At 46.5% G+C, this 27,327-nt stretch overlaps 1 protein-coding gene across 1 annotated transcript in view; it reads right to left on the bottom strand.

Moving 5' to 3' along the window:
- LOC144831343 (zinc finger E-box-binding homeobox 1-like) overlaps positions 1-27,327 on the bottom strand; it is a 421,511-nt gene that overhangs the window by 14,504 nt on the left and 379,680 nt on the right. The window contains exons 6-7 of the mRNA XM_078688986.1: positions 22,834-24,269; positions 16,199-16,376 (exon numbers count right to left, since the gene is read on the bottom strand). Of these exons, the coding sequence (XP_078545112.1) occupies positions 16,199-16,376; positions 22,834-24,269 (1,614 nt within the window). The remainder of the gene's footprint in view (positions 1-16,198; positions 16,377-22,833; positions 24,270-27,327) is intronic.

Below are 27,327 nucleotides of genomic sequence, written 5' to 3'. Positions count from 1 at the left end.
GTTACTCAATACATTTTACAAAGCGTTCCTAATGTAACGAAAATACTGTAACATTATATCCATGTTAACCAGGGCTCGAGTGGAGGTACCACGTTGGTGGACGGCGTCCCCCCACTTATTTTACCGGGAGCTCGATAACTGGAGCAAATGGAGCCACACATTCACTCTTTGGCCTCTCTGGGGCGAGATCGGAGCCCATTCAGAACGCTGCTCACGCGCTGGCTTCTCTGATGCAATCGCATCTAAGGGGTGAGCGAGGGGAGGCAATAAGTCTGATGGTGCAAGCCACGTTTCGTGACGTCACTTCCTGTTGTGACGTCAGCGTCCCCCAACTTCTTTTTTTAGGACTTGTATCCTGATGTTAACTTCCTACTTCAAAATAAAAACCACTTCGCAATTCACATAAGATGAGCGCATTCTTCGTCAATCTTAGTTCATTTTTCACTACAGTGTCATGCAGTCCTTCAGACAATTTTACATCTCTGCTTAGACTACAAAAAATACTCATTGCTTATGAGCGTAGTACGCCCATTTTGCAATCGAACCTGGCAATGTGCTCTTTATTTCTGGGGCTAAACAATGCACACATTCAAATACACTGAGCGCATTCTTCGTCCATCTTAGTTCTTTTTTAAAACAGTGTCATGAAATTGTTACGACTTTGTTCCAAATCTATTCAAACTATACAAAGCACTCAAGGCTCATGCGCATGGTGCGCCCATTTTACAATCGGGACCGCAAATGTGCCCTTTCATCCCAATATTAATCACTGCATTACTTCCATGCGTGTTCTGCCATGGAGAAAAAAATTGGAACGCTGACCGTCGGAGGGTCAGTGTCCTATTTCCACCTCTCGGATGCTCAGGAACTGAATCTATGCCAAAAAATCACATCTTCCTCCAGTCCCCTCATGTTCCTCATTAAAGGTCTGGGCACTGCTGTAACTTGTGTCATTGTGAGATATTGCCTGCATGTGCTCTAATATACATTTCTTTATTGGGAAAATGGTTGAACTAATATACCATTCCCCACAAGGGCAAACAATCACGTAGACCACAAATTCAGTCTTGCGCATAATGTGTTTCTTAATACATCCTTTTTTGCGTGTACGTGGCAGTGTTATTTCAAAGAAGTTAGGGGCATATTACCAACAAGTAGCGATAATTATCGCTAAATAGGCTTAGCGATGATTTTTTTTATCGCTGCCTATCGCTGGATATGTTAGCGGAGAAAACATGCTATTAGCAACGTTTTTCTCCATTGTGCTAAAATATCCAGCGATAGCGACGAAATGCTCTTAGCCATGTTATCCACCTCCCATTGGATAACATGGATAAGAACTGGTCTGAGCAGGCGTTGGTTTTTGGCGATAGCGGGAATATTTCAATCGCTACGCCTGCCTTGCTAATTGTCGATAGCGACGTTAGCAACTGCTTTCAGTCGCTAACAGGTTGGGTACGCCCACTTTGCATGTCATTAGCGATAAATATCGCTGACATGCAAAGCGGGCCCCAAACCGCTCACTATCGCCTAAAAGCTGTCACTAACATCAGTTAGCGACAGCTTGCTAATAGAGCGATAGAAATATCGCCGCTTAGCGGCCGAAAACGGCCGCTAAACCGGCGATAATTGCCTATCGCCACCCTTGGTAATATGCCCCTTAGTACTGTGTTTACTTTGCACTGTCCGCTATTTATGAAACTCTTTGGCTGATTGAAGTCCGTATTTTTGTTTTGGTGGAAGCATACTGTGTACTAGGAGGTCTTTGAGCGATGTGTTCCTCAGGAAAGTTAAAGATAGATTGGTTCCAAACTTTTCTTTTAAGAGCGGGTTCCGTGCCAGGATGTCCCATCTCTTTTTGAGGATCAACCTGAAATCATATGAATGCTGTGTGCATTTTGTGATGAACCTAACTGGTTCTTTGCCAGTATTTGCCTTACTTTTAGTATACCTATATAGTGCAGCTACCATGTCAATTTGATCTGCTTTATTACTCGCCAGTTTGAGTGTTTTATCAGAGTTTCTTCTAGCTTTAAATCTCAGTTGTCTTTTTTGGTTCTATGGTAACATTCTTCAGAACTAAAGTTGACCGTGGTGCGAAGACTTTTATGAATATGAATTAAATCTGGTCCTTGATTCAGAATTGCAAAGTTGCTTAGCAATATGCAGGATCCATATCCACAGAGGCACCTAATGAAGGCCTTATTGTTCCAAGGTGCCTAGAGCTGAACATATTCTTATCCATGGAATGAGTCTCCAAATGAGACAAATGCCTCATGTACACAGGTTATCCTGGGGAAATGGCAAGTTTCACTATGAGGAGAGACTTGATGGGCTCTCATGGGCACATGCCAGGATGGTGATACCAATTCACGCTATTCATTCTTGTCTTGTGTGTAGGAGAGTAGGATCTGCTTTCTATGGTTACCCCCACTTTTTGCTATGTTTCACTGATTTATCGACTTTACTCTGGCTGGGGCCCTGCTAACCAGGACCCCAGCATAGCTGCTTCCTCTCTAAACTGGTTGCATGTACATTAGGTACACTCTAAATTGGTTACTGGGTTACCCTTGTGAGTCCTTAGTATATGGTACCTTAGGTACCAAGGGCATAGGTACCCTAGAGGCCTACCAGGGGCTGAAGCCACCCCTGGGAAACCTTCCAAAATGACACCACAGCTCTGCTACTGCAGCCTGGGTAAGGTGGTGCTTGCACCCCTTACTTAGATATAGTATACCTATATATACCTTTTAAAACAGACACATATAAACCTATAAGTCACTCCCATGGCAGGCCTTGACAATCCTGAAGGCAGAGTTCTTGGTTTTGTGTGAGAGGGTGCCCTAGCATGAGCTGAGCCCCTCTGCAGCTTTCGGAATCCCTTCCTTATAGCTGTTCTGTGATACAGCCATACCATATACTCTTAAGTGCATTATAACCTCACGTTTAATGCCAACTTTGGAATGGCTTCATCAAAACATGTAGTGTTTGGTGTCAAACACTTTGGATTACTACCCCCTCCCTGCCAGTTCTGGTGTCGGGGGTAGCATTTCACCCTTCTAGAGGGAGAAGACATGTACACATTTACTTTCCCGGTAATAGTTAAACAGAGCCCCAGCATCACAAAATGGATGCTGCTGCCACAGACACGAGTCTGACCTCCTGCTGCTGGACGAAACTCCGGCAGGGGAGGCTTGGACAATAGGTTTTCTGTCCAGGGAGGTGTAACCACCTACCCAGACAGGCGTTAGTGTATTGGGACAGGGAGGGTGCATTCTCTGAATGCTTTTCAGTCAGTGCCTGGGGCACACAAGGTGTCCCCATGCATTTCCCAGTTCAAACTGGTTGCTGGGGCACTCGGTCCCAGCTCTGGCATGAAACTGGACAAATGGGAAGGGGTGTAACCACCCCCTCCCCAGGTCCTCCCATGGGACCTTAGAGTTAGTCCTTCCCCTAAACTTAGTATAAGTATAGGAACCCAGTCCCTAGGACTTTAGATTACCCTGGACGAAACTCAGCAACATATATCTTGGACCTTCGATATTCCATATCGACTGGAAGACGGAAGAAATCTCCCTTGGGGTCAAGGAGTGACTCCCCGGTTCAAACAGGCACCAAAGAAGCATCTTGCCGGTCTGCATTTTCGAGTCTCCCGCCAGATCCCAAAGAATCTGCGACACAGGACATAGACTTCTAAACATCTCCAAGGCCGACACGAGTCCCCAGCAAAGCTGAGACCTGTAGCCATCACGATAGATGTGGGACCAGAACTCCTGGACATCCAGCACATTTGCTAGTGCATCAACTTCCCGAGCTTTCCCGAAGTTGCGCATTGGGCTACTTGTAGTCCAAACCCTGAGCACTTTTTGCACTGAAGTTAGTGAGCCTACTCTCCACGAGTGTTCCGTGGGCCCGCTTCCTGCATTTCTGCTCGAGGCCCCTTCACGATCCCTGGTCCGTCGACTGGTGGGTCCCCAGGAAGGAAACTCTTTTGTTTTTTAGGCTTTCCTAGTTGCTCCAGACGTGCCCTGACTTCCCTCCAAAGGGTGAGTCTCTCTGACCTTGCTGGTCTGCACCGAAGCCAACCTTTCTATTCTGCATGAGTTGCTGTTGCTAAGGCTTGCTGGGTCCAATCTGGATACCAACACTGAGGCACTCAACATCTGACATGGGACAACTTGAATCCAGCTCCTGGTTGTTGTCGATGCCTCCTGGTCCTCGTGGCTGAAGAGTCCAGCTTCACCTACATCACCTGAAATCACCCGACATTGGCTGGCATCCTTTTGTCGCCTGACCCAGATTCTGTCCCCTCTGCTTTCAGGTTCTTCAGATCTCCGATCCACCCTTGGATCCATCCGGACACTCTTCCACTGGTTGCCTGCAGCACTTCTTTGCAGCTCTCCATAAGAAACGACGACGAAACCCGACACGAAAAGACACCTATGCCCCCGGCTTCCCTGGGTGAGGTAACATGAGTACTTCGGTGCCCCCGTGGGTCTTGACTCTCAAACTGTCCAGTACTGAAGGGGTTTGTTCCTCGTCCACTCCTTAGTGTCCTTATTCATTAAAAATCTAATTGCGACCTTCTACATAGACGTTAATGGTGATTCATGGCTGTGCTTAGCACTGCACGCGTCCCCCGTGGGTCTCCTGCGTCCCTACCTTGGATGGTTCCTGGTTGCCCCAGCGGTTCTACAGGCCCTAGGCCTTGCTTCTATCTCTCTTGTGGTTCTTATACCACTTTCTTAGTACATGGTTTGTGAGACCCTAGGGCAAAATGTATACTGTGCTAATTTACTGTGTGCTATTTAAGTAACTGCATTGTACTTTTGCCTCTAGCCTCATAAAGAGACTAGAGGGGTGTGTTTAGAATAAATACATATATTTTATAAATATACCTGGTGTGGTTCTCCTTTCATTTTATCACTCATGAGATTATAGACTGGTAAAACAAGCTGCTTTACATTCCTTCAAGACTTAGCCTGAAGGCTGCTCTCCATAGCTACCACTAGGATAGATTTCTATAAAGGTTGTCTTAAACCTACCATCAATAAGGGTCGTTTGGACTGGTGCAAGGTGCCCAATAGAATAGTGGACAGCATATGACAGTCCAACTTCTCACCTTGTATGCTTAAGAACCTTCTTCTTGCATCTGCTGCATTTAGTACATATTTCTTCTGAATCTCATTTTTTGTTCCTTTTGTGACACCTACCTCACCTTATTTTATGCAAACTTGGCCATGCTCCACGTTTCCCTAATCTACCATCAACTTATTTCCCCAAACTCAGCTTGCTTTGTAGTGCCTCTAACTGCCCTTACTATGTGCCACCTGAGTAACCTGCCATGTTTGCCTTCCTTTTTTTTAGTTTATGCTAGGATGTGTTTGCTGTTTGTCATGTTGGTTGTTTTCCTCACTGCTTAGGTCTGAGTTTTTCCGGTTGTTCTTAGGTTAGCTTTTATTACAGTTAAGTTTGACCTCTTTTAGAAGTATTTCTAGATAATGCAATACTTGGGTATGACTATGTTTCACTGAAAGTTTCCTGCATCTAATGTGCTTTGCACCTGCTCTGCTAATTACAATGTATTGTTAATGATAGTCAGTTGGAGAAATGTTTTTTGGGTAAGGTTATACATAAATCCATGAATACATTATCTATAGTTCATAAATAAATAGACTGCTGATCCCCAGGTGTCCGACTGGATATGGAATCTTTTCAGTAGTTCCTCTACATGCAGGAAGGTGGCGCTTTGGGGCTCCGCACTGACACCGCTATACTCCGGAAATTATGTGTGGAGCCGAAATAGGCTCCACTCCCACATGCTGATGTCTGTACCTTTCTTTCCGCGCCACCAGATGCGGATCCAGAGCGCTCTCTTTCGTCCTTTAGAAATACTTACCATGATATTTTCTACAGTGTGCAAAGGATGTTACCCCCTAAAACGACAGGTCTTAGGCCCCGTAGGGACTGTTGCAAACAAATGTCTGTGACAGTTCCCCAAGGTGTGTGTGTTGTGCCTAGATTAGGATCGCAACTTCAAGACCTGCAGTTACTGCACCTTGATGTCCCGAAGGCCACCCAGGACCCCAAGGTGAATCTTTACATCAACAAGCATAAGAAGGCTTCTTGCCGATCTAAGTCGCCGTACAAGTCCAAGTTCGGCTCTGGTACCGTTCCTGCTCCAGGAGTCGCTGAAGCCCCTCCAGAATCTGGCCTTCATTGCGATCCAAATTGTCTGGTAAGTCCAAAAAGAAACATAAAAAAATTAAGCCAGAATCTGTTCCCTTTCACCACTTTCGTTTGCCTCAGCAGGTGTAGGTATGTTACCATAGCTCTCACTCCTGTAGTTGCATGATTTTGGGGCCGATCCTGAAACCTGTTCTGGCACACACAAGTTTCCAGGGACATCTGTCACTCCTCAACAGATCAAAGAGTTCTGCAGAGCCAAGCTCTTCAGATCCTTGGAAAATCTTTCTGACATGCCTTCTGGCCAAAAGGAGTAGAGAGTTCCTCCATCTGGAGTACCATTAGTTATGCCTGACAATAGTTGAGGCGCTGCTCCCTTCATTTGACCTGCAGCCCTTACAAGGTAGACAACACATCCTACACTTACTTTTTGGCATTGACATCAACAGTGATTATGACGCCGATGATGAGTTTGCTCAGCCCTATCAAGACAATAGTTGGTATGATGACTTGCACAAGGCTATAAGTCTCCATACCTCACCTGAAATGGGTCTTCTCTCAGACCCATTTCAAAATCCTCTTCCTATGCCGTGCTAATGAGTAGTTCGTTCTAAGTCCTTGACCTCCAGCTTCTCACCATGGAGGTCAAGACTAAAGTGTTGACAGAAGTTTTCCAGCCAGGGCAGACATTATCAGAGACTCTTTTACCATTTAATGAGGCACTTAATGATACCTTATTGGGGCTTGAGCCAGACCTTGCTCCAGTTATCCAATCAACTTGAGCACCACCTAATGCATCGGGCGAGCTATTGGTATCAGTGTTTGCATTTCCACCATGCATGGCTGCGATCAGCTGGGTTCTCAGGCGATGTTGAGCTCTCTCTTATGTACATGCCGACAACACAACTCACCTTTTTGGGGACAAAGCTGATTCCGCTTTAGAGCGATTTAAAGAGAGCAGCTCTACTACACATTCTCTGGGCTTATCTAACTTGGCTCTCCAACCGCCCCAACCATATCTCTATTTTTACAGATTTGATAGAGCTGTGCTGTACCACTAGTCTGTCCAGTCTCAGCAAGGAACCCAACAGTTTTGTGACCAAGGCCTTGGTGCCCACCACCCCGGCTGCCAAGATCAACTGGCCACCTAGTCCACTGCCATTCTGCAGCTCCACCTGCTAAACCCCTTTAGCGTACCGTTAGGGGAGCACAGCTGCCCAGTGGGAGGAAGGATCCAATGATTCTTCATGGGTTGGTAAGCTTTACCATCAGACAAGTGAGTCTTGCAGGGGTAATGCCTTACCCTTCCTCTATTCTCCGCTTCACCTTCCACCACCCCCCCAGTGACTGACGGATGACCATCTCTCCATTTAGCAGCAGGAAATGTAAGTTCCTTTGGCCAAAGGGGCTATTGAGAGGGGGCAAGTATTAGAAGAAGTAGATGTGGTTGTTATTCCTGCTACTTTCTGGTGCCCAAGAAGGGTGGAAGCCTACATCCTATGCCATATCTGGGTCCCCTCAATGTCTTCCGCCGGAAGGAGAAATTCTGAATTCTCACCCTGGCAAGGTCTTGTCTGGTCCCGACCCTGGAGACTGGATGATGGGGTTGGATCTGTGGGAAGACTATTTCCAGATACCCATCCTGCCGGCCCATCGATGCTACCTATGGTTCATGGTGGGACAGGAGCATTTTTGGTTCACTGTAATCCCCTTTTGTTTCACAAGTGCCCCTCAGGTTTTCATGAAAATGATGGAGGTGGTGGCAGCACACTTTTGGAGGTCAGAGGTGGCAGTCTTCCCCTACCTCGACGACTGGCTGTTGAAGAAGGGCTCACCACAAGCAGTCATCAATAACCTTCAGAGTATGGTGAACCTCCTGTCATCTTTGTGGTTCACAATCAATGTGCCAGTGTCACACCTGACTTCTTCTTAGATGCTCCCTTTCATCTGAACCATTCTAAACATGGTTCAGTTTCATGACTTTCCCCCAGGAAAGAGAACCCTGGACATCCAAACTATGCTCCCAATCTTTCAGCCTCGGTCCTGGATTTCAGTGAAGTCAACTCTGAGGCTGTTGAAGCTGATGGCCTGTTGCATTCTGCTGATCGAACACACCAGGTGGCATGTGCAGGTGCTGAAATGGGATCTGAAGTCTCAGTGGGCCTAACATCAAAGGGACCTCTCAGATGATGTTCAGATTTTGGAGTAGACTGCAAAAGATCTGCAGTAGTGGTTACTGGACAACAAGTGGGTCTGCAGCAGACCCCTCTCCATTCCCCACCCAGAGTTGAGAGTGATAACTGCTTCTGGGTTGGGGTGGCCATCTGGGAGAGGTGGAAATCGGAGGCCTCTGGTCTTCAGAGGAGTCCCTGTTCCGTACCAGCCTCTTACAGCTAAGGTTTGTTCAACATGGCGTTGACAATATTCCTTCCATCCATCAAAGGGAGGTTGATAGAGGTGCTCACTGACACCACCACCACCATGTAGTCCTGCAACGTACAGGGTGGGGTGGGGTCATAGCTTCTCTGCCAGAAAGCTCTGCACCTCTGGAAATGGCTGGACTGCCAAGGGATCTTCCTGGTGGTTAACCACTTGGCATAATCTTTGAAGGGTAAGGCGGGTGTTCTCAGCCGCCGATGTCTAATGGAGCACGATTGGCAGTTGCATCCGGATGTGGTGCAAGGTCTCTTCCGAGCATGGGGAGAACCTTGGCTCAATCTATTTGCCACTGCCAAGAAGTTTCCAAGGTGTCCCTCGCTCAGTGATGCGTTTCACCTCAAGTGGCACTCAGGGCCCCTCTTCCTTTTTGCCAGTACCACTCCTACCACAAGTTCTTAAGAAAATCAGGACTGACCAGGCCCAAGTCATCCTATTGGAACCATATTGGGCATGGAGAGTATGGTATCCAGAGCTCCTGGGCTTGAGCATGTGTCCTCAGAATAGGATGCCCCTCTGGGAGGATCTGCTGTCGAAGCAGTAGGGCCAGGTTCTACACCAGGACCTTTTCGATTTCCACCTTCATGCTTGGAAATTGAGGGGTAACAGCTGAACAACTTCAATCTTCTTCCAGAGGTGGTTGATGTCATCTTTGCAGTCAGACATGCCTTGGCGAAAACTATACATGCCTGTCATTGGGACAAATTTGTGGTTTGGTGAGGCATTCACGGCATGTACCCCCCTCCAGGTAAATGTTTGTGGCTTTTTATTTGTTTTGACACTCAGCCACCAAAGCTTTTCTCTGGGCACTGCTAAAGGTATCTTTTGGCTCTTACTTCTTATGCATGGTTGCCACACCAGCCTTCGATGTTTAAGTCTCCAGTTATTATGCTTTTTTAAAAGGGTTACAACACCTGTTTCCTCCCTCCCTCTTTGTGATGCCACAGTGGGACCTTAATTTGGTCCTTACATTCCTGGTATGTACCCTTGAGCCCATTTACAGCTTCTACTTGCGGCTTCTCACACTGAAGTCTGTTCCTTGTTGGCATTATATCGGCTCTTGAAGGTAAATAGAGCTTAAAGCTCTTTGTGTCAATGCACACTACACCACCCTTTTCCCAGACAAATTGCTTCTGTGGACACAAGCATATTTCTTACCAAAGGTTGTGATGCGGTTCCATTCAATCCATCGACCTGCCTGCATCTCATGCTCTGCCTCACACCGCTAAGTAGGAGGAGAGACTCTATCAATTGGACCCCAAGAGAGCACTGAGCGTTTGCTTAGATCATACCAAAGAACACCAGGTGGACGATCAACTTTTTGTGGGATTCGCTGGAAGGATAAAAGCCAGTCAGTGCAGAAGAGAACGATCTCCCACTGGATCGTGATCTGTATTAAGATCTGCTAGGCATTGTGTCAAAAGAAGCCTCATTCTACCAGGGCACCATTCTACCAGGGCCAAAGCTGCTACAACTGTGTTAGCAGCTACTACCACTGCTGTAGCACATGGGGTACCCGTGGTAGACATTTGATAGGTCGCTACATGAGTATCCCGCCATACGTTCACGGAGTATGATTGAATGGCCAGTCAGACCTGCTGAGAAGACAATTTTGCCCACTTGGTCCTGCAGGACTTTCTGGTTTTGGTCCATTCAAAGACCCACCTCCATTTAGGTGCTGGTTTTGTATTGATTCTAAAGGTGAGGAATCTGTGGCTAGAACTCTCTTTAAGAAGAACAAGTTACTTACCTATGGTCTTCCTGCTAGAGACTCTATCTAGCTCAAATTCCTAACTGACCCAGTGAACCTCCCCGTTCCATGAGTGGACTCGACCCTTTAATAATATCCAAGTCTAGGAATCTGCACACTGGTCACATCAGTTTGCTTTTGGGGCTGTGCGTTTGGGGTCGTGGACAATCTTGAAAGGAACTGACGTCAACACGCAGGAGTGGTGCCTATTTTTTTCCCCTATCATTATTGAAATTTTTGGGTTGATATAAACACAAATAGCCACTCCAAGTGATAAACCAAGAAAGAAAGTCATTGATTGCAGCAATATAGTTGGAGCAGATGTCACTCATACAGCATCAAAATACAGTGGATCAATAGTAGAACATCATTGTAAACATGGGATATAAAAAAAACAAGAGAAAACAGTAAACCAACAAACATAAGGCCTACTTCTGAGCATCTGTTGCAATGACTTTGTTGTGTGGAAAACTATGTGCCAGTCCTCGTGGGATGGACATTGTCATGCTTCCTGGACGGAAATGCAATGATCTGCAAGATGGCCGTGACTACAATCCCAAGTCAGAGCCAGCGTTGCGTCACTCTGAAAAGCATGTAACAAGCCGTCCCAATCAGTGGCTACATCACTTTGCAGAAGGCCCCACAACTCCTCTCTATGTAATACAGCTGATTCCGCTACGGCCATTACACCACTGCTGCCTGGCATTGTGCCAGTCCAGGTAGTGGCACCTATTCTGGAGCAGAGCTGTGCCAGTGCGAAGCTGCACAGTGCCACCTACTTGCGTGCAGAGGTACTGCTCAAAAGTTTGCGGATCCAGTCTGACACCTGGGGAATATTCAAAAGGTGAGGATTCCGCAACTAGACAGAATCTTACCAGAAAGAGCATCTGAAGGCAAGTAACTTGTTCATCACAGCTAGAACCCCACAATATGTACATAATCCATTATAACGGATATTAACAGAAATAGGCTTATGTACATTTTAAAGGCAACTTCGCTCTAAAAATCAGGTTATGATGAACAACATGATATACCCATAAAAAATCCCTTAACAATCAGTAAAAGTAAAAAAGAAAAGTGTGCATTTATCATAATAGCCTCCTTTAGAAAGGACGTATCTGTGGGTATTTATACCAATTCTTCTGTCTACCAAAGATAAGAAGGTCAAACGTTGAGATTGAATCATCAACTTTTTAAGCATCTCTGATGAGTGCACCAGAAGTGGACAACAAATTGTGCATTGAATAAATCGTGCAACTGGATAAATGAATACACTGTTCTTAGTCGAGACAAAATAATGAATAGCCTCCATCACTTGTCTAATGTTATTCCAAATAATTAGGGCTAGCAGTTTACCGAGAAAGGGCAAAAAACGTGGACGAATGAGAACACATTTTTTATCTCATTGAAACAAGGGGAAAAACAAAAAACTCTATAACACAAGTATCTCATTGCTTGTATTTACAGGGAAATAATCCCCAGTTTAATCAAAAACACAAAGACCTCCCTGATGGGTGAAATAATATTTACAGATAGGGATCCAGATTAGACTTAATTTACGATGGGTTCAACCCTTCCTAGACAATCTCAGTCTCTGCCCACATCTTCAAAACCATAGTCCTAATATTCGATTTTGATATTCAGTGAACTGTGTGCCATACGCGATCCATACCCTAAAGTTTACTTAAGATCCCTTATGTCATCATCAGAACAGTTTATTTCATTTATAAAAGATCATTAAAACAGGCACAGGTCATGTCTCAGCAATGGGAGGGAGCCTGGCTGGATCTGAGAATGTGCAATGTCAAAACCTTTGGGCGCTGGAGTTTCCAAGAAGGCTTTCTCTCTCTCCGAGACGTAATCTGGAAAGAGTGAAGCACATGACTCTTGTATGCCTTCCCACTACTGCCTCTCCTGCGCTGCATTTTGAAGAAGTTCAGGAACCACCGAGCCCAAGTCATCCAAGTGGTTCCTAGACTGGGCCTGGAGAGTATTATGTTACGTGTATTTTTAAAGAGCACTATGACCCACAAGGACATCCTGGCACTAAGCAGTTGTGTGTGCCTAGCCCTGCCTATGGTAGGTTGATTAATTGAAAAGCCAGGTCCTCAACTTCTTGCAAAATTCAAGAAGAAGGACGAGTCTCTGATGTGGAGTCGGAGATTGTTCCATGCTCTAGGAGCGATGTCAGAGAACACCTGTACTCCTGATCTCGCCCTGTGTATGTGTAGAATGTGTGTGAATAGAAGTCATGCAGAGTGGAAGTGTCAGGGCTGTTGGTGGAAGGAGATGCGAATGTTCAGGCAGTTAAAACCTAAGTTGTGTAGTGCCTTGAGAGATTTTGTGAGGAGTTTGAATTGAGCATGCTTGTATATCGGGAGTCAGTGTGGTTCCCTGAGGTGTGGTGTGATGTGAGTTGTGCGTGGGAGGTTGAGGATGAGTTTGGCTGCCAATTTCTGGATGGTTTGTAGTCTTCTAATGAGTTTCTTGGTGGTCCCAACACAGAAGGTGTTTCCATAGTACAACTTGCTGGTGACTAGGGCGTGAGTGAAAGATTTTCTCGTGTTCCTTAGGGTGTGGTGCAAGTCTGAGTTCAGCCAGCATTTAGGTGCAATCCCATGGTGAGGTGGTCTTGCCAAAGAAGCACTACTTCTGTCTTGATTGATGTTGAGCTTGAGACAGTTGGCTTTCATCCAGTTAGCGACTTCGGTCATGCAGGTGCTGAACTTGTTTCTTGTGTTGGGGTGTTGTCCGAGAGGGAGAATATGAGTTGCATGTCATATACATAGGAGAAGATGTTGCGGTCATGTGTGCGGATGACGTTGGCCAGAGGGGATGATGCATGCGTTGAAGAGGGTGGACTGAGTGATGCACCTTGAGGCCCTCCACAGATCAGTGAGCAGGCTTCCGGTGAGTAAGGTGCCAGGCTGACAGCTTGTGTTCTATCTGTTAATAAGGAGCAGATCCAGTGGAGAGTGGGCCCTTGGATGCCAATCTAATGTAAGCACCCGATGAGGATGGGGTGTGAGACCATGTTAAATGCTGCGTAGAGAATGAAGTCTGCTGTGTCTCCTCTGTCAACAATCATGCAGGTGTTGTCTCTTGTGATGAATGGCAATAAGTACAGAGATGCTTTTCCAGCTGCAGCTTGCGATTCCAGTGGTGAGGTCTGTGATGGTGCTGGATGGGTATGCTGAAACTAACTAAGATGTGGTCTGTCCAGGTCATAGTTGCTAGCTTGTCAAATGTGATGTTGCTGATTAAAGAGAAAATCGGGACAAACAGGTGTCCGGGTGTGTGGGTGCGTTTGGTAATGTGTTTGGCGATACCAGGATTTCAGAGGTTTTCTAGATGGGCCATAGAGTTTGGGTCAGTGCGCTTTTGTTGGTGAAAGTTAAGGTCTTGAGGAGGAGGAAGGTTCTGGCAATGATGATGAGTGGTGCATCAAAGTCTGGGATGTCACTGATTAAATTGGTGTGTATACAAGGGTTCCATCCAGGGAGAAGTTGGCTGCAATGCATATCTTGAACTTGAGATGTTCCATGTAGCTGGTGGAGTGTCACTGTTAGTGGTGCCGTTGATAGCCTTTTTTAATATGATAGCGACTCTACTTCCAGGCTGGTGCTGACAGTTTCGCCTAACGATCTTGTAGCCGACAGGGATGGCTGTAGTGATGTACGGCACCAAAGTCGGGTTTAGCCATATTTCCGTACGAATGAGCAGGCCCGAGTGCGGCCGGCAGTATGTCTCACATCTCTGAAGCGTGTTTGGTGACCGAGCCAGTATGAGGAGCATGAATGCGACTGTGGTGTGTTTGGTGATATTTGGTATACGTAAGCATGATCAGGTGGCATGGATTATGTGCGGTGTTCCTGCATTGCAGCGTGCGGCGGCCATGGTTATGATGATGGAGGAGTGCAGCAGGGTATCAGTGGGTAGGGGGAGGGACAGGGTTCCTGGCACTGGGCACATACCAGGTGTGGATGAGTGTAGATGGGCTTGCCTCTGGTGTTCCTTCAGCGTGCCAGCTGCAGCTGCCATTAAGTAGGTCCTGGGAGGAGGGAGGGGTGCAGGGTACCATGGGTGGGAAAACAATGATGCCTCTTCCCGTCCAGACAGATGGATGAGAAATCCAGTGATGTCAATTCCTGTACAGATGGGCAATGGGCAATGAAGTCCTCCTGCTTCGCTTTTTTTTAAAAGTAGATTTTGGCAGGAAACCAGTGATGTCCCTACCTGTGCAGATAGATGATGGGAAATCCAATGCTGTCCGTTTATGTGCACATGGGCAACAGGAAATGAAGTACTCTTGCTTGGCTTCTTCTTTTTTGAAGATGGGTTTCACTTTCTGTGCAGATTGATGATGGGAAACCAGTGATGTTGCTTCCTTTTCAGATTGATGATGAAAAATTCAGTGATGTCACTTCTTGGACAGATGGATGATGGAAAATCCAGTCACTTCCTGTGCAGATGGCAATGACAAAAATGCATCTTTTGGGTCTGAGCCTCTGCCTTCCAATATGGCTGCCCCTCTGGGAGGATCTTCTGTCACAGCAGCAGGGCAGGGTCTTGCACCTAGGCTTGCACAACCTGCGCCTCCATGAATGGAGACTAAGAGGCAGCAGATGATCTCCTTTGATTTCTCTTCTGAGTTTGTTGATGTAATCGTGGCAGCCAGGCGTCATTACACAATATCAGCGTATGCTCATCACTGGGATACGTTTGTGGCTTGTTGCGAAACACCCCAGATGTACCTGTTGCTAGCCAAACCGTCAGAAGTCTAGCTTGTTTTGTCTTTTGACTAGTAAGGACTTGTAGTGGGTACTGTTAAAGGTTAGTTGTTGGTCCTCTTAGCCTTTTTACATTTGTTGGAGAAGCCATTCTTATTCAAATCACCTGCTGTGATGCGTTTTCTTAAAGGTTTGCAACATGTGTTTTTCCTTTGTGATGCCACAGTGGGACTTAAATTTGGTTCTCACTTTCCTAACTCTCCTAACACTTTCCTATGTACTCCTTTTGAACCAATGCACAGTTATCCATAGCGCCTCATGACTTTTTTTTTCTAGTTTCGATATTATCAGCACATCATGTATGTAAGCTTCAGACTCTCTCGGTCCAGCCACCTATATCATCTTTTTCCTATGCAAGTTGGTGTTAAGAACTTGAGCTTCTTTCCTTCCAAAGGTAGTGACGTCTATCTTGTTGCAGGCTGTTGTTACCTACAGTGGCGTAACACAAAATGATACCCCCACCCCCCCATCCCAACAGAATATGCTAAGGGGACCATCAGTCTCCCACATTTTAGAGCTATTCATAGACCTTGGTAGGAATGGGAGCCCCTTGTAGGGTGGGCCCCTCCGACGGTGCAGAGGCTGCAGTGGTATGTGCTACGACCCTGGTTGCCAGTATCAAAGCACAGGCTAAATTTGTGCTGGTGCAAATTTGCACAGAAAACCAGTTTTTTTGCTATATTGTTTCCAATCGAAAGAACAGAATAATGTCATAAGAAGAGGCAGTATGAAAAATGTAAGCAAGATAACTAAGTAACAGTGACGGTAAAGTGAAATGATACCCCCCCCACTGCAGAATGTTAAGAAGGTGCCCTGAGTCTCCTATAGCACACAAATATTCATTGGCCTTGGGGCAAAAAGGGGCCAGACTGAAGTATTTTGGGGGCCTCCGAAAAGGTGTCAGGGGCTCATATTTCACCTCTGGTGACAGGGCAGAACATTAAAGCTATCTAGACCTACTTTTTGCTGTGCAGAGCCAGCAAGTGACGAGCGTTCCCTCTCTCCTTTTTTAACTTGACCCTACACCCATGGTTACCTGTGTGCTCATACTTGTGGCGCAGCAGTGAGCTACTCTTCTGGAAGGTTTTGTCGCAGATATCACACGCGTAGAGTCCCTCTTCAGTCTTCTTTAGCCGCTTTCTCATCGGGCTTAACTCCCCGTCCTCAGTGTCCTCCCCCGGAGATGGCTGCTCGGCAAGGCTGAAGTACTCTCCCTTAGTGAAAAGAAACCTTGGAGTAAGCCTTTGCTGTGAAAACTCATTCAAAATTGCATTGCGCTATGTAGAAGACAGGTGAAAGTTCGCTGGTAAGATGATTACTGTTTTATGTTGTTTGCAGTCATGAAGCATATCTGCCTCCCTATCTCTTTTTGTAGCACCCAGTATCTCATGGTAGTAAAAGGGACTCTTGCCTGTCCGACCCAACTGGGGAACTCAAAAAGGCAGCAGAAAGGTTACTCATCTTACAGTACCTGGTCAACGTGCAGAAAAAAACATACAAATTCTGGGGCGGTGCCCAAGAAAGGAGACCCTGTACCATTTGAGGTCTAAGTCAAATTGGACAAAACCAGACCCACGCCTAGTGCTTGTCCGACTCTACAGCAACCATTGGTGATGATCTAACAAACCTTTTCTACTAACCGCCATTATTTGTTAGAGAATTCTACCAACAGATTCCTTACTTTAGAATTTTCCCTCTTTATCTGACTGGATCTGGACATTTTCAAGCAGTCCCCCTGCGTGCTGGTAGTTGGCGTAGTTTGGCTCCTCGTCAGTGTTGTATTTGCCAGAAGTCTATATAGGTACGCACCAGATAGCACAGATCCATGAAAAACTACCCATCAGTCATTTTTTGCCTGACCTTTTTCAACTTTTTGTCTACCACTTTATGACAAATTATTTTCTCCTGGTGTCACAGGATATCCACTAAAGCACCGTCTGATTTCAATACATGTGTTGTGCTTGTCCCAGGCAAATGTCTGTGACAGGCACCCTACTTGGTCTGTCTATAGTGCCTCGAGAAAGACAATGGCTCAAAGGCCTGCGAGGATTGCCTCGCAATGTACCCTAAGCCATGAAGGAAGCGCACCCTTAAGCTCCTCCATGCCCGACATTGGGTGACCTCGTGACAATGAAGATCCTGGTCACGTGAAAGGTACTGGGATTGCTCACAAGTCGCACCAGGCGGTCATCGTCCTGGGCAAAGTCATCGTAGGGTAAGTCACATTAAAAGAAGAAATCTAAGAAGCCGAAGAGGTCTTCAACTTCTCTGTGTCCATCCAAATCTGCAAACGAAGAGGGAGCCTCAGCAGTCCAGGCTCCACGCCTTTATGGAGCTCCACTCTTCCCTGATTTTTCCAAAGTGACCCCTGCCCAACTTAAAGAATTCTTTGAGGCCATGCATCTCATTTTTGGGTGGCCTGACCCCTCTGGAGCGCCTTTGGTAACCTTGGGTATGGGAGGGACCCCTATTGGATTTCCGCCAGTGGTTACTCCCTCAGTGCAAGTAGGGCCCCTTGGATCTGGTGCTGGATCTGGAGTGGCGCTGCTTGCAAGACGAGACCTTCTCCTACGCTAATTCCTGTATCGGCACCCAATCGACAACATCATCCCCATTGCCCTCAACTCTGACACGGAACAGGACCTGCGACGCAAGACAGCAGTCCCGGCTCTGCCAGGACCCATGTCTTCCAGACCGCATGCAGGGCCGTTTATTTTTGACAGGCCTAGTACAGGGGATGAAGGGGAGGGCGATGGCAACCCTGATGAATATCGCCATCCATTGGATGATATCAAGGACACCTCGTAAGATCTGGCAGAGGCCAGTGCATTAGACATCTCACCTGACACTGGCCTGGTCTCCTCTCCTATTGTGGCTACGGAGGAGGGAGCCTCTTTTGCCATGGTGGTACGTAGGGTGGCTGAGGTCTTTGACCTTCACTTTCCCTCAGTGGCAGTCAAGACTAACATCTTGACAGTGGTGCTTCAGCAGGGTACTAACCCCTTGGAACCCGTGTTCCCCTTTAATGAAGCCCTCACTGAAGTCCTCCTTGGGGCCTGATCCAAACCCTGTACAGGGGCTCCTTTCCACCGGATAATTGCCCTCTGCCAATGCCCTGCTCCAGGAGACACCAGTTTACTCACCCAGCACTCCACCCCAGAGAGTTTGGTGGTCTAGACCTCCACTTTCAGAATCAATCCTGGTGCGTTCCCTTCCGCTCCACCAGATAGGGAATGCAAGAGGTTGGATACCCATGGAAAGAGAATGTTCTCTCAATTCTCTGGAGCCATTACTTCCATAAGTCTGGGACCTGGTTGCTCAAGAGCTGCCTATGGTCTCGTAGGAGGCCCGAGCCCTACTCAACGGGGACTATTGCCGATGAGAGAGACGTGGCAAAGTTCACCTTTCATCGTTGTCTGGACATGGCCAACTCGCTGGTAAAATTGATTTCTTCATCGATGGCCATTCAATGCCATGCCTGGCTGCGGACTGCTGGTTTTTCTGGGGATGTCCAAGCATTGCTTATGGACATGCCCTTTGATGGCGCCCATCTCTTCGGAGAGAAGGCAGAGTCAGCACTAGAGCACTTTAAGGACTCCAGGGTTCCGGCCAGGTTCTTGGGCATCTCTATGACCTCTCATCACCCACAGTCTGGCTTTCTCCCCTTTTGTAGCCACAGAAGGGATTTTCAACTGCGTCAGTACCCTCCCAGCCACCACGGCCAGCAAACTTCTAAGCCTGTATGTGGTCTGGGACACTTTTCCCACAGACCACATGGAACAGGTATCCAGAGGTTGGTCCAGTCTACCACTCCCCCAGGAGCTGCAGCCTCCAAACCCCTTTAGTTTGCCCTCCTACCATCACCGGCATCCAGTGGAAGGCAGGGAAAGCCATCACTTTCTCCACTGGAGGTCAATAGCATCAGACCATTAGGTTCTACAAATTATACAAAGCAAAGAGGATACTCCATCCCTTTTGTGGCTCCACCTCCACCCATGCCACCCACATAAGACTGATTGGCAGAGGACCACTTTTCCTTACTTCCCCAGGAAGTGTTAGCTCTCTTGGCCAAGGGACCTATAGAGAGGAGGCTGGCCACAGAAGTAGGTTGTGATTACTATTCTTGCTACTTTCTGGTCCCCAAGAAGAACAGAGGCCCTTAGCCTTAACTTGACCTGCTCCTTCTCAATCTCTTCCACAAACAGTAAAAAATCAAAATGCTCACGCTCACTCAAATTCTGTCTGCCCCGGATCCGATAGACTGGGTGGAGGCATTGGAATTGCAGAATGCATATTTCCCACCGGCGTTCTACCCACAGATGTTACCTGCAGTTCATGGAGGGCCAGGAGCACTTTAATTTCACCATGTTTCCTTTTGGGCTTATCAACGCCCTGAGGGTGTTCACCAAGGTGATGATAGTGGTTACAGCATGCGTGAAGTCTGGGGTTCCATTCTTCTCCTGCCTCGACGATTTCCTGTTGAAAGCAGGTTCTCCCCAGTCAGTTGTCTCCCACCTACAGACTCCAGAAAACCTTGTGCACTTGCTGGGGTTCACTATGAACATGCCGAAGTCATACCTAACTCCTTTTCAGACTCTCCCTTTCATCTGAGCTGTTGTGGACAAGTGTAGTTTCTGGCTTTTCCTCCCTACCAGCTAGTCCAGGATATTCAGGTTATGATACTGAAGTTTCAGCCTCTATCCTGGGTTTCAGTGAGACAGACTCTGCCTCAAAGCCTCCTGCATCTAGTTAGTGAAGCATGCCCACTGGCATATGTGGGCTCTGCAGTGAGACATGAAGGTCCAATGGGCACAGCATGAGGGCAATCTTTCTGACAGGGTCCAGAGAGGGACCTGCAACCGATTTGCAATAGTGGCTGACGAACTGTGATTCTGGCAGACCCTTCTCCCTTCCCCAGACAGAACTAACTGTAGTGACAGATGTGTCACTCCCGGGATGGGGTGGTTAACTGAGGGAGGTGGAGAGGACTCTGGTCACCAGCGGAGTCTGGGCTACACATAAACTTGTTGGAGCTTTGGGTGATTCACTTGGCATTGAAGGTTTTTTTACCCTCCATTGGGAAAAGACTAGTGCAGGTGTTCATAGACAACATCACTGCCAAGTGGTACTGCAACAGACAGGGCAGGGTGGGGTCAAGGACCCTTTGCCATGAGGCTCTGTATCTCTGCACATGGCTGGAAAACCAGGGCATCTCCCTGGTGGTTCAATACCTGGCAGGGCAGATGAACTCAGACGTCAATACCTAGCATAAAGGATCATGAATGGCGTCTCCATCCGGAGGTGGTGCAAGATCGCTTTCAAGAGTGGGGAGAGCCTTTGTTAGATATGTTCGCCACCGGCGAGAGCGCACAAAGTCAGCAGTTCTACACGCTGGAGTTGCCAAGGCGGCTCTTGCTCAGAGACGCGTTTTGTCTCAAATGGAGCTTTGGCCTCCTGTGTGTCTTTCCTGCAATGTCATGCTGGCATAGAGTTCTCAAGAAGAACAGGAACGACCAGGCCCAAGTTATTCTTATGGCTCCAAAGTGGGCATGGAGAGTCTTGCCTCCCAAGCTGTTGAGAATGAGCATCAGTCCTACGGTCAAGCTGCCTCTTCAAGAGGACTTTCAGTCACAGCAACAGGGAAAGGTCCTGCACCTGAACCTGCATACCCTCCGCCTTCATGCATGGCAATTGAGCAGCAACAGCTGACAGCCTTCGACCTTCCTCCTGAAGTCTGTGGTGTTATTTTGGCTGTCAGGCATCCCTCCCCAATACCGTATTCGCCTGCTGCTGGGACAGATTTGTGGCATGCTATGTATCCAGTAGCTTTGATCCTCTCTCTGCTCCTCTTTCTCAAGTATTATTATTTATTCTTTCTTTGGCCCAGCTTGATCTGCTCCGGGCACAGTTATGGGCTATCGTTCAACCACCTCTACATTTGTGTAGTTGCCGGAGAAACCTTCCCTATTTAAGTCACCTGTTGTGATGAGATTTCTCAACAATTTACAACATGTCCCCCCCAAACCATTCATCATGCCCCAGTGGGATTTGAATCTGGTGCTCAGTTTCCTGATGTGTGCACGTTTTGAGCCATTACACAACTTCCCTCTTTGGTTATTGACCATCAAGACCGCTATTCTAGTGGCCAAGTGGCCATTAAATCGACTAGGAGGGCCAGCGAGTTGAGGGCACCTTTGGTACATCCTTCATATACTACCTTCTACCCTGACAACCAGGTTCTCCGGACTCGTGCCTCCTTCTTTACAGAGGTAGTCACTCCTTTTCATGTAGGCCAGACCATCATCCTGCGTACCTTTTGTGCCCCGTCTCCTCCTTCTAAGGAAGAGGAGAGACTCCACTGCCTGGATCCAAAAGGAGCATTGTGGTTCTACCTTAAATGCACAGAAGACTTCAGGATGGATGATCAACTCTTTGTAGGGTACATCGAGGCAGAAAAAGGGAAGGATGTGGAGAAATTAACCATCTCCCGATGGAGAGTGCTCAGCATAAAGATCTGCTGTACACTTGCTGAGAAACAACCACCTGAGGGCTTGTACTCTTATTCTATCAGAGTCAAAGCTGCGATCACTACATTAGCTTGCAGAGTTCCGGTCCTGGACATCTGTCAGGCTACAACATGTGCTTTCTTGCACACGTTTACTAAGCACTACTGCCTGGACAGTCAGGTCCGTCGGTAAGGGCATTTTGCCCGTTCGGTCCTGCAGAAGTTTCTGGTCTAAATTAGGTTCACAGACTGGCCTCCGGGGAGGTATTGCTTGGGTATCTATTCTCAGGTAAGCAACCTGCAGCTAGAAGTCTCTATCATATGAACAAGTTCTGTAACACCTTACCTGGTAGAGACTCTATCTAGTCACAGATACCTTATCAACTCTCCCATCCTCCCCCATTCTGCGACCTGATTAAAGGATGCGGGATTCCAGTTCAAAAGGGTCCTAGAAATTCACACCAGTGATCAGTATTCATCGTGGCTCAGCGCTCCTGGCATGGAACGTTGTGATATGAACTAATATCAGCACGACAACGTAGTGCTTATATAGGTAACGCGTACATCACTTCCGGAGCAGACGCCGTTGACGCAAGCTGAATGATCCTACTGACCTGTGCGCAGGTGTGCTGCTCAAAAATTCCTGGATCCATTCTGATGCCTGGAGATAATTCTAAGGTAAGGAATCTGTGACAAAATAGAGTCTTTATCAGATAAGGCGTTATTGAAGGTAAGTAACTTGCCCTACTTGCTAACAAAACACCGTCCTTACACAATTTTATAAATATTTTTCCAGCATAATCTGCATAACTGTTCTTTGTCAGGTGATGCATAGCTCTCTGTACTGTCTGATTATTCATGCATTCACTTTTCTCATTGATAAAATCTCTAAATATCCATTGTATATAAATGCACATTACCTTTATTAGTCTGTGTTACTCACAGGCATAAAATATGTTTAGCTACCATTATTTTCGGTACTGTACACTTAAAATCTTAGGATTGTCTCTTTCAGTCTAGAGATTTGGAACCCATGATGATTTGTAGAAAACGAGTGTATTTGGATTTTTTACAACCCACTCAACAAAATTACGGTTCAAGCATAAAGATACATGACTTTCATAGGATTTCATTTTCCACAGGTAAGATTTCAGGGTCCTACTCACCAGCTGTCTGTATTTGTGCTGCAGTGTGTTCGGAAGTATGTAGCCTGACTCTGCCCCATAGATGTAGGACATGTAAGGTAGAAAATGGAGGCCTTGAAAGTTGGAGTTCATTTGCAGAATGGGGTATCGTTCCTGGAGCAGGTTATTTAAGGTAGTTGGTAGAAGACCAGGGAAGGTAGTAAACAGTGGAGGGGGATATAAGGAATCAGGCTTTAAATCTGATAAAGCGCCGGGTTGGTGGACTTTTGAGTCTTCCTGAGTGGGTAAGGATACCTGCTTATTGTGATTTTGAGCTAGAAACCCCCGATTACTCCATGGGACCAGGGGTAATTCTTTGCAAAATCTGGGCAGAGAAAGATCCAGGGGCTCAGCCTGGGTCGCATCAGAGGTAGAGCCATTCAGGGTGGTTGGAAGACCATAGGAGGACCGTTTAGGATTGTGGAGAGGCAAGAGCGTGCTGTGATTATTTGCAAGCTTATGGTGGCCTATGGAAGTGGCTTGCAGCTGCATCGCTGCACATTGCATCTCATGGTCTGGAGAATCTGCAGCATCCTGTGGTTTTGTTTCTTGATACAATTCCCTGAGGGAGAATTGGGATTGGGCGCCTTGTCGGCCATGGTGGTGCCTTCCCACATCGCCACCCTTTCTGCTGTGACTTTGAGCAGGACTTGGGCTGCAAGTGTTTGCTATGCAGACTTTAGTTTGGTCCAAACCTTTGCATGGGTTCTTGCACTCTTGGCTTTGGGGAAGAGCTTGAGGGTCATCTGTGGTGACAAATTCCACCACTGTTGAGTTTCCATTAGACTTTGAGCATCTGAAGTCACCCAGAGAACACCGTAAGGGTGAATGGTTTTTGGTGGTACTTTCACCGTGCTGGAGTTCCTTTGAGGCCAAGAAGGGTTCTGAAGGGTATTCATGCCTGTCGTCATTACTCTCCAATGGCTTTATTCCAAAACCGCATTTAAGATCTTGCATGATCTGAAAGTTAGTTCTCCGCCCATTGGGACTGTTTACATGGCCGAACAGATAGTCCACTTTGTGGCCCAGGGAGGTGGCACGTGTTGCACCACTGAATCCCACTGGCAAGTTTGGCAATGTTTGGTGAAACTCATTCCAAGGAAAATCCACCCATCTCCTAGAAGGGCCTGAGCCAAAGCAGTGCATGGTTATGTTCTTGGCCTTGGAGTTGATGGGCTGTTCGTGCTCGTGACCATGCTCACTCTGCTCTTTCTGGCTGTTGTGTCTGAGTCCAGGGCTTGTTAAAAAGGACGATGCCCCAGGGGAGCGAGGTCTAGACGCTGAAGTAGGGGAGGAACCTTGGTGGGTATTGCTAGCTTGTGTGGGTGCAAGGCATTTCTTGTTGTTGAGGTGGGAGCTGTAGGAGCCCGAGTGGGAGAACCTCTTCTTGCATTGCGAGCATTCATAAGGCTTTTCTCCTATAAGAGACACAAATCCAACATGTTTGGTCAGTAACGGTGTAAACATCTGTATTTTAGTACATCAACAAAATGTGCTAGTACTAAGTCATTTTCAAATGATTGCCTGCCTCAAGTAAATTAAACCACAGCTTTCGTCTAAAGATAATTAAACAGTGTACCTCCATCTTTGAGATAACCTTCATATTGTAAACTGTGGATTGTGCAAAGTTAAACCATACAGGATAAGGTATTCGCATTCTAGTTTATTTTTAAAGGTCGTTACGTGTTGACATACTAATAACAATCACAACCAGTGAAAATGCTGATTAAGGATAAGGTTAACTCTCTAGATTTGTTTTTCACTCTTCAATTGCTTACTTTTCCACAAGATGTAGATTTTCAGAAATTTTAATGTGATAAATATACCCGCTGTAGATCCCCCCACCCAAACAGGATAAGGCCTCATTGTAAAAAGGTAAAAGGCTCCAGCTACAGTTGGTAAGGCTTTAGAGAGAGAGAGAGAGAGAGAGAGAGAGAGACAGAGAGAGAATGCATTCTGGCATATATTACGCACATAAATCAAAATTCATGAGGAAACCAAGAGTACCTCTTATAATTGCAAGTCATGCTGCCCCCAAGAATTAACAATGTTTCCCATATCGGGTGCTCACTGAGCAGGTAAGGGGACAGATTCATTGAAATAGAGGCAATAGAATCAGAATCAAAGTAAATACAGGTACTGGGGGCTGCTTTCTTTTGACTGGGTAGCAGTACAGTGGAAGTACACCAAAAAGGTACAACATCCAAAAAGTGTGCAAAATGTAAATGGTGCAATATTTGAAAAAAGAAGCAAAGCCGAATCCAATCAGGTCAAATGGTTTGCAGGAAGGAGCATTACACATCTTTAATGTGCACTTTCAATATCGTATTATGGACAGGGGAGACATAGCAGGGGACTTTTTTTTAGTTTTTGTGCACTCTGGGGTAGATTTACTACTTCTGGCGCATCTCTGCTAATCAGCAGGGATGCGCCAGAAGAGTTGCGACGCAACTGCCACCCGTGCGCCACCACTGATGCACCGCATTTACAATGCAGCGCACCGTGACGCACGGAGGGCCAGATGCTGGAGTTGCGTCGCAAGTGCGACGCAGCTCCAGCAAGGCTTGGGGTGCCCACATCCGTAATATGCTGCGTCAATCCTCACGCCTGCTTCAAGCAGGCGAAGGGTTTTGACGCAGCATGGCCTTAAAAGTGACTGAGTGAAATCTTGTAGATTTCACTTAGCCACTTTTAGGAGGTGTTCCTGCGCCAGAAGGCCCCCCTCGGCGCAGGATCGCCCACATGTGGCGCAGGGCATTACAACGTGACGCATCTCCCAGATGCGTCACATTGTAAATAGCCCGCAGCAAGGCTGGCTTTGTGCAGCCGCTGCGTCACAAAAGTGACGCAGCGATGGCGCAAATCTGTCCTAAGGGGCTTGTAAATTTGCCCCTCTGTGTTGTCTATCATTGACTTTAAAGTGATAATTTAAATATAGTGTGGGGGAGTGTGAATCTAAACTAAAGAGATGGTCCATGCCTGATATTCTGCAGTCTGTCCTCTTTAGCTAAATCCATTCAGCAAAAAAAAAGGTTTGGATACCACCCCTGTCTTGAAGCAGTTGTCCTCTGGTTCCACCCTATGTTTCCTGCTCAGTGAGTCCCAGTCTTGATGCCAGGGGAATCTGCCTCCTTGTTTGTTTTTGTGAAGCCTTGTTGAAAGACAAGGTTTGCTGCTGATGACTGCAGGGTTTTGTTGGGCACATAGCTGGGGGGCCAATCTAATACAATTGCTCCAATAAGCCCTGTGTGGGGTACAAAGAGTTTAAAACATTATTTTTGTATCCACCGGCAGCGTGAGGAGTTTTTTCAAGCCTGGTTTTATCTTGTTGCCTCGCTGCAGGTTAGGTTTGGAGTCTTTGAAGGCTGTCAACAAGTTTCTTTGGCAGGAAGTTAAAAAGGCTTTGACACAGTCTGACATGGGCCGAGCAGTGGAAGGATTCTCAAGAGCACGAAGAGCTGCAGATTGATTCCTTGGTTCAGAGCATTGATAGTGATACTAAATTATTTTATATAGTGCACTAATGCCAAAGGCGTCTTGGTGCTGATGTCTACTACATTAGTAAACGAACTAACAGAAGATAAGAATTTACCACCAGGAAGGGTCTATGCTTGATCACATTGAATAGGAGAATAACCAGGTTTTAAGATGTTTCCTGAAACTGGAAAGGTTGGGCTGAAATCTAAGCTGGTAAAGTAAGTTATTCCATAGTTGAGATGTGATGTGGATGAAGCTACTTCCCCACCAGCTCTTCCTTCTGATTTTAAAGACATTGACTGTCCTATAATTTACTGAGTGTAAGGTTATTCTGGGAGTAAACCAAGAGAGGTTTCTATTCAAGTAGGCTGGGACTCCACCATACAGAGTCTAATGTGCCACACATAAGGCCTTGAACATATTTTCCTCACAGAGAGCCAATGGAGCTCAAGTACTGCTTCAGAGACTGGCTTAAACTTGAGAATTTTCTTTAGCAGTCGAGCCACTACATTTTGTAGGCCTTGGAGTTTCCTAAGAGAACGCTAATGATTGCCTAAATATAATCCATTGCAATAGTCCAGCCTAGACAGAACTATGGCAGTGACCACTGATTTTTGTAGTTCATATTAAATAAACAGGAGAATATTTTTGATGGGTGCTACAGCAAATAGCAAGAATAAGTAAGTTTGTTAATTTGTGCATTGAAAGAGACACTGGGATCGAAAATTATTCCCAGATTCCTGACCGAAGTTACCGCGATGGGAAGAAAGCCAAGCATCTAAGGCCACCAGGATTGGTCCTAAAAAGTTGTGTACTTGCTGAAAAGAGCCTCATTTTTGTCCGAGTTCAACATAAGACTATTGTTGCTCATCCATTCTACAATTGCACACATACAGTTGTTAAAGTGATGTGCATTCTCTTCAACATCATTCGAGATAAATATAGCAATTTGTGTATCATCAGCATAGATCACAAGGGCAAGACCAAAAGATTGGATCA

This window comes from Lissotriton helveticus, chromosome 1_1 (assembly GCF_964261635.1).
Source record: "Lissotriton helveticus chromosome 1_1, aLisHel1.1, whole genome shotgun sequence".
Taxonomy (NCBI): domain Eukaryota; kingdom Metazoa; phylum Chordata; class Amphibia; order Caudata; family Salamandridae; genus Lissotriton; species Lissotriton helveticus.
Note: the sequence above shows the minus strand (reverse complement) of the source record. Positions and strands in the feature narration are given on the sequence as shown.